Source organism: Mastomys coucha, unplaced genomic scaffold, assembly GCF_008632895.1.
Source record: "Mastomys coucha isolate ucsf_1 unplaced genomic scaffold, UCSF_Mcou_1 pScaffold1, whole genome shotgun sequence".
In the NCBI taxonomy this organism is placed as follows: domain Eukaryota; kingdom Metazoa; phylum Chordata; class Mammalia; order Rodentia; family Muridae; genus Mastomys; species Mastomys coucha.
The window spans coordinates 68,681,414-68,689,463 of NW_022196891.1; the positions used below are offsets into that span (position 1 = coordinate 68,681,414).

Here is an 8,050-nt window from a genome sequence, read left to right on the forward strand (position 1 = left end):
ATAACTATCAAGGGCCGGGCAGCCAGAAAGGCTCTCTCTGCCTGCTTTGCTGCCCAATGGGGATGCCCTTACCTGTCGAAGAGGAGGCCTTGGTTTCTTTAAGCGACGGTCTCCTGGGCCAACGAGAGGTCTCTAGAGGTGAAAGCCACCAATCGGACTCAAGAGGGAGGAAAAGTTCGGGGTTGCACCTGCGTACGGTGAGTCACTCATCGGAGCTCCCTCTCTCTTCACCAATCGGAACGCAGGGCAGCTGGGCACCGCCCACCGGGCGTGGAGAGAAAGGCGGGCCGGGCTTAACCTGGCTGCTAGAGTCCAGCCCAGGGCAGTGGATCGCGAGGCTGTTCCCATCGGAGTTGCGGCTCCTGTCGCGTCGGGATTGTAACTGTAATGGGCATCGAGGGGAAAGCCGGGAGGAAACTGTTGTTTCTCTTCACTTCTATGATCCTGGGTGAGTTCCCAGAGTTTTCGGAGGAGTAAGTGGGTTCGGGAGAAGTTGGAAGAGGGCGATCCCCCACGCGCCGTCGGGAAGGGAGGAGTCCAGAAACCTGCCTGCCTGCCTCGCCCTAGGAGTCCACTTTTCCGCCCGGGTCTGGTCACTCTCCATTCCCCTCCCCCACCGGGAGACTGGCTGGCTCCCTTCCCCCAAGCCGGTGATCTGTGGCCCTACCTCCCACTCAGTGCCGGGAGTACCCTCTCTGCGGAAGCATCAAAAATAACCCGCGAGGGCTCATGGTTCTGGGTCTCCCCTAAGGACCCGAGGACCCTTCCCACACCCAACTATTTTGCTAGCCATTCTGCTCCATAGTATGCTCCTGGGAAGGGGTATCCTGCCCTTCCGACCTCCTCGGAGGTCTCAGAGAAGCCTTGAGCCTCTCACCCGGACTCCTTGGCTCAAGTGTCCTAGGAGGAAATGGAGTGGGGAGTGGGGTGGTGGGTAGGGAAGGTTTCTTTTCCTGGCTTTTGTAGAGGGGTCTCTCCCTCTTGATGAAGTTGTAGACCTTCTGGGATTAATGCCGTGGTTCAGAGTCTGAAGAAGAAATGAATTCTCTAGAATTTCTCAGATTCGGAACTCCTTTTGTGAATAGCTAGCGAGGAGTCGTTAATTAAGGTTGTTGACTGAGTGAGGACTCCCTTGGGGAAGAGTTGGTCTATTGGTTGGCTGGATTTCCTTAGTGCCAGAACTATGCCCTCCCCTTTGCCCGGAATGAGAGTTTTTTGTTTCTTTGTCGACTCCTTTCCTGAGAAACAACCAGGCTCGCATGCTGGGGCATGACTGACTCGAGGTGTGTTTGTATGAGGTTGAGAATGTGAGGTTGGTTGGTTTGTTCCCTTGGTCAGTGTGTGTCAGCACCTGTATATTTATCTGTCTCATTTCCCCACCGCTGCCACCACCCTTCGGAGCTGAGGACCAAACCCAGGGACTTGCGTGTGCTATGTCTGATTCTTTTTTTTTTTTTGGTTTTTCGATACAAGGTTTCTCTGTGCAGCCTTGGCTGTCCTGGAACTCACTCTGTAGACCAGGCTGGCCTCGAACTCAGAAATCCTGCCTCTGCCTCCCAAGTGGTGGGATTAAAGGCATGCACCCGGCAGCTATGTCTGATTCTTGAGTGTCACACACTACTGTTGTTTTGTTGGAATGTGTTCTGTATGAATCTGTTTTCCTTCAAGGTTTGTATTTTAGAGAGGGTAAAGGAAATAAACCATCACAGTCACTATTGCTGTCTTCTAAAGGCAGTTCATTTTGATACCTTTTTGGAGAGCAAAAAGATTGGACTCCTTCCCCAAGTTGGAGAGATGGATCCCTTGTTTCTCATTACAACTGTAACCCCTTGGAGTGGCCTAGACATTAGGTGAGTCTACTTCTCTCCAATGTACAGATGAGGAAATGAGTCTGGAGAGAGGAAATGACCTTTCCAGTTTTATAAGAGGGTAGAAGCTGGGGATGGAACCAGAGTCCCCAGACTTCCCATTCCTGGAGATCCAGCGTCTCAGGCAAACTACCGTATCAGAATCAGCTGTCTTATTAATAAAATCCCTTCCCCTAGAGTCTTCTCACTTCACCTTTGAATTCTACTGCTGTTTCTCCATCCCCTCGTCCTTTCTTTGCCCGGCCATCCCCTGTTTCATTTTTGTTCATATCTTAGATTGTTAGCCACACCCACATTCCTGTTTTGTGTACTGTTTCCTCTGGATCAGTGACTGCAGTTGTTAGGCTTATGTAAACTCCTGGAGCCGGTTTCCTTCCAACCCCTTCCCTCCTGCCTTTTCTTTTCCCCTGATTTCCTACACTGATTCTAGCTCACACTGCCACAAGGATTGTGACAGGATCATTTTGAGCAAGCAGCCGTGGTTCAAACGAAGCCTGAGGTGGTGCGTTTGCTTGGTAGGGCAGTGGGCCCTAGGGAAAAAATAACGTGCAGGGGTGGCGGCGGGTCGGGGAATACACTGCATAGTGCAACTTTGAAATCAAGGTAGGCCTGAGGGGGGGAGGGATTTGGTTAGTGCAAATGAGGATGGGAATGTCAGGCTGGCCTTGTCATCAGGCTGTGCTTCTTTGTCTTCGGACCTTAGGCTAGTAGCTCGGTCTTTTCTGCTATAAAACAGAAGTAATAATACTTGTCGTCCGCACGCCATGAGGATCAATGGAGTTAATAGCTATATTACGTATACATGAAGGGATTACTGTTGGCCGGCTATTACCCCTTTGGATTTTGTGAGGGTGCAAGAATGCTGTCCTTATGAGACTGGGTCAAAGGAAGCAGGAAAAGTTTCCAATGGCAGGGCTTTTTTATTTTACGATTACTAAGTTTTAAAGTGAGGGCTCTCGTGGGGGCATCGGGCGTGAAGCCCAAACAGCTTGCCCTGGTGTTCTTTGCTTTCCTGAGTTACTCCTCACCATGCATGGGCTCTGCCGTCAGGGAGGGAAAGAAAGAGCGAGCTAGTATGAGCTCCGGCCTGAGATACTCAACAGGCAGGATACACAGACAGGCTGGGAGGGCTGAGCCTGGGGAGTTGTGACTGGTGACCCAGAATGCTGCGTTTCATTCCCTGGAGAACCTGAACTTGGAAAGGGTTCAGCTACAAGCAGGGGCCAGTGGATGGGTCAACTTTTATTGTATCCAGAAGGGAGGAAAGTAAGCCAGGTTGGAATGCTGACATTTTCTCTGCCCTGCCCGCTCTTACCTTCCTCAAGAGTGTGCACACACCCACACCCACCACTTCCCTCCTGGGTTTTGGTCAGATCTGGGATGTCTCCTGCTGTATTTCTGAAGAAAACCCTTCCAACATTTGGTCAGGAGCAGACTTCCCCCAAAACTGTAGATTGGTAAGTCATTCTACTGTTTCCTCCTGGGGAAATAATCGTTCTCTTGAAGCTAGAAACTAGTGGGTGACCACCCCTAGGCGGAGAAAATGCCGGGCAGGACTCCAGCAGGCTGGGCTTGGCTCTGGAAGGCTCTCCGCGGTGACTCTTCTCTTCAGCATCTCTGTGACCTGGACTTGCCAAGGGACCCCGAACCCCCAGCCTTGTTCTCCTTCGAACAGAGCTACTGTGGTTCCCAAAATTGTTTATTCAAAACACACATTGGTTGACTGAGTTTGAGATTCAGAATCTATCAAAGGGTGGAGTAGCTCACTCCCACTCCGTTCTTGCCCCCGCACCTTTACCTGGCAGAGTTTCGTTTGTATATTTTTCTATTGTTTTGTTATGCAAATGTTAACGAGGCTTACATTGTGCATTAGATTATTAGATTACATTTTGGTTTTTAATATAGCCTGGAGATTCTTCTTATTTTGGTTTTTCTTTTTCTTTCTTTCTTTCTTTCTTACTCTCTCTCTCTTTTTTTTTTTTCGTTTTTTGTTTTTGTTTTTCGTGACAGGGTTTCTCTGTGTAGCCCTGGCTGTACTGGAACTCACTCTGTAGACCAGGCTGGCCCTTGAACTCAGAAATCCACCTGCCTCTGCCTCCCAGGTGCTGGCATTAAAGGTGTGTGCCACAACTGCCCAGCCGAGCTGCTGCTGCTTCTTCCTCTTCTTCTTCTTGCTCTTCTTCCTCCTTCTCCCCCTCCTTTTCTTTTTTTGTTTTTGTTTTGTTTTGTTTTTTGGCTTTTCGAGACAGGGTTTCTCTGTGTAGCCCTGGCTGTCCTGGAACTCACTCTGTAGACCAGGCTGGCCTCGAACTCAGAAATCCACCTGCCTCTACCTCCCAAGTGCTGGGATTAAAGGCGTGTGCCACCACTGCCCAGCTTTGGTTTTGTTTTTTGAGATAGAGCCTCTGTGTAGCCTTAGGTGGCCTGAAATGTGCTAGGTAGACCAGGCTAGTAGTCTTAAAGTCACAGAACTCGGACTGTGTTTTGTTTTTTATACTCTGGTACGATAGGCAAGGTATGATCTTGTCTGCTTGGATCTGCCACCGTCTACACATAGCTGGAATTCAAGGGGAGGGTTACCATCATGCCGTCTCCCAAACCCCCAAAGGTAGATTGAAGTGCCACACACATTTTATGTGGTAAATTAGGAAGCCATGGGGCTCGATTTTCACATCTGTTGGATTTGAGACTGGGGAATCTCAGAGCTCACAGGACCCCCGCTAGGTGTGCAAAGCAGAGGTTAAGTGAGAAAGAAGTTTCTCGGGGTTGGGAGGAGGCCGTGGGTAGCTTTATGAGCAAATGCATATTGGGGTTTTCCAGGCATTGAAACCCTGGAATTCATCTGCCTGGGACTCCCTGATAAGCCGAGTTTCTGTCCAAAGTCCAGCTTGTGTCATCTGTTTTACAGGGTGGGGGTGGGGCTAGAGGAAGCAGCTGGCTGGCAGGAAGTTTGATGCTGGGTCCCTTAAGTGAGTGTTGTCCTGGAAGGCAGGACTATCCTTCGCAGTGGGGGACATGGGGGAGGGTTCTGAACAGGTAAAACTGGAAAGTCTGCAAAAGGCAAGAGGGAGCCATGGAATAAAAGCTACCCCCCACCCCCACTGTCATGATCAATTTCTGCCGTCTTCAGAGCTTTGAGCATGCTCTGTGGTAGGACTCACACAGTCTTCCTATTGCCCAGAAATTCTTTATCTAGTCACTCCAACCTCCACAAAGCTTTTTTTTTTTTTTTTTTCCCGAGACAGGGTTTCTCTGTGTAGTCCTGGCTGTCCTGGAACTCACTCTGTAGACCAGGCTGGCCTCGAACTCAGAAATCCACCTGCCTCTGCCTCCCAAGTGCTGGGATTAAAGACATGCGCCACCATCGCCCCACCTCCACAAAGCTTTTGTTTGTTACATTGAGAATGTCTTCTGATGTTCATATGCCTAGATGGGAGGTATGGTGGTGTTCATAGAGAGAACCAGAAACTGGCTAGCTGGCTCCTCTCTTTTTCAACTTCCTTTTTTAAAAACAAACTAGTGACATCAAAGTACCTTGAGGAATAGCCTAATAGTTAACAGGATGTTGTGTAAAGAGAAAACAAAGGGCTTCCTATTAAAACAGTGGAAGGAAGTAGCCGGTCTGCCCTGGGCTGGATCCTCACGTCAAAAACATGGCTGTGGGCTGTGGGAAGGGTCTCTGTTCTATGTCTGAAGTCTCCAGCCTCCGGGTCAAGCTTCATGGAGATTCAGAGAAGAGCTCCAGCTAGAGCCTGGGAGGAGGATTGAAGCCCACTTGTTTCTTTGTTTCCAAAAGCGACAGGCGGGATCCCCAACTGGAATACACAGCTGGCTGTCAACAAAGCACACACTGCCTTGGGAGCAAAAGGCCGGCAATGACTTTTGTGCTGGGTGTGGTAGCAGGGGTCAGTAACGTAGTTGCTGAAGCTGAGACAGGACTTCTAAGGATTTTTTTTGACAGTGCCATTCATTGTATCCAGTGCATTCTGATCATGTGCACATTTCCCTCCCTGCCTTTATCCCATTTTTACAACCACCTACCCTCCTTTACTCCTGGCAAATTTCCTTCCTGATTTCACAGCTTTCCGGTTTTTTTTTTAAAGGACTAAACATTTTTTTCTGTTTTTTTGTTTGTTTTGTTTTTTGTTTTTTTCCGAGACAGGGTCTCTCTGTATAACATCCCTGGCTATCCTGGTACTCCCCTTGTTGTAAACCAGGCTAGCCTTGGACTCACAGAGATCTGCCTGCTCCTTCCTCCCAAATGCTGGGATTAAAGGCATGCCAGGCTAGAACTAAAATTTTGTTTTGTTTCGAGACAGGGTTTCTCTGTATAGCCCTGGCTGTCCTGGAACTCACTCTGTAGACCAGGCTGGCCTCGAACTCAGAAATCCGCTTGTCTCTGCTTCTCAAGTGCTGGGATTAAAGGTGTGCGCCATCACCACCTGTCGAACTAAAATTTTTTAAATTTCACTTTGTGTGTGCATATGCATGTGGAGGTTTGTGTGAGTTGGCTCTCCTACCGTGGGATTGACCTAAGGGTGTCAAGCTTGACAGCTACATCTTCACCTGCTGAACCATTTCATTGACCTTCGCCTCTCCTTTTGTTTCTGTTTTGTGATCCACTGAGTTTAACCAAGGCCTTGCGGGTGGTGATACAAGCTATTGGTTCCTGAATAATGCAGCCGTGGCAACGCCAGTGCAGACAACATCTCCTCCAGTAGCCAATGAGGGAGTGCTAGGAGGCCAGGAGTTCGTCCCCATCCCTGACCAAATCTCTGTGGGTCTAGACTAGGGCAGGCAAACACAGCTGTCTCTTCTCATGAACCAGCTGTGCCGTGCCTAGAAGAAAGCCTTTCACAGCCCTCCTCCCCATCCTCCAGCTAATACAGCTTTTAAAAATCAATCTGTAAAATTATCTATTGTCATGTACGCGAGTGCGATTGTAGTGAGTCGAGGTCGGCTGTTGAGTGCTTCGCGGACTTAGGGATTGGATTCAGGCTTGGGAGAACGGGTGCATGCTGAACCATCTCACCAGCTTCACCCCTTTCACATTCTTTCCACTCCCCTTTCTATGTCCTCAGAGCCTTGGTGGGGATGATTGATGTAGGTGTCTCGTGAACACTCAGTAGTCATTTATTTTTCAGGGTCTAACAACTATCGACTGCAAAAAGGAAGTTTCTTTGACTAATATTAAATAGGAGGCTGTTGCATAACATGTCCATTTAGCAAAATAAAGCAACAGGTCTTGTGGCCTGTGGCCTGCGACCACCCCAACCTATTCTTTTGATGGAGTCTGTGATTCTGGACATAACCTCCCTCCAGCGGAGTGGTCCTCTGTTGGACTCAGAATGTAATGGGTTATCCCTATAGTGGCCGTGCCATTATTACATCAGTGGGCATGGTTTGCTTGACAGGTTAGGATTACAGCACACAAGGTCCACAGCTCAGTAACACTATTGATGATTTTACGTTTCCAGTTACCTGCATAGTACCTTCCAGCATGTGAAAGTCAGCCAGCAGGCAGGACACTTCTGATTTGCCTCCAGCTTGACTTTTCTGTCTTTTTTTTTTTTTTTCTTTTTGGTTTTTCAAGACAGGGTTTCTCTGTGTAGCCCTGGCTGTCCTGGAACTCACTCTGTAGACCAGGCTGACCTCGAACTCAGAAATCCACCTGCCTCTGCCTCCCAAGTGCTGGGATTAAAGGCATGCACCACCCCTGCCTGACAACAGTGGAGTCTTACTGCCTAGTTCTGGTGGACAGCTAAGAGCAGTGGGAATACCTTCATAGTTTTGGGGCCCCTGGAGCTGCCTGACCAATAATTGATAAGGAATTGTTATGCACATTTGGCATTGAGATTCCTATTTAATAACCCATGGCTTCTGGAATGGGCATTATCGATCTTTGCCTCTATTCATATTTTTTATTGGTTTATTTTATTGATGTGTATATGAGCACAAATGTTTGGGTTCCCACGGTGGCCAGAATTGGGCATCTGATTCCCCGGAGACAGATAGAGTCAGTTGTGAGCCGCACAGCTGGGTATTGGGAACTGAACTTGGGTTCTTGGCAGGAGCAGTAATGTCTCTTAACTGCCAAGCCACCTACCTCTCCAGCCCCGAATCTGTGGGGTAAGGCTGGAAAGAAGAAGAAAGTGTGTTTCGGGAGGGGGGGGGTATCGGGC

The 8,050-nt window shown here is 48.9% G+C and overlaps 1 protein-coding gene across 1 annotated transcript in view; it reads left to right on the forward strand.

The window, feature by feature from the left end:
- Window positions 1-285: 285 nt before the first annotated feature.
- The window catches only part of F11r (F11 receptor), a 28,013-nt gene continuing 20,248 nt past the window's right edge, over window positions 286-8,050 (forward strand). Inside the window, exon 1 of the mRNA XM_031389551.1 lies at window positions 286-448. Coding sequence (XP_031245411.1) covers window positions 388-448 — 61 coding nt within the window. The 5' untranslated portion in view covers window positions 286-387. The remainder of the gene's footprint in view (window positions 449-8,050) is intronic.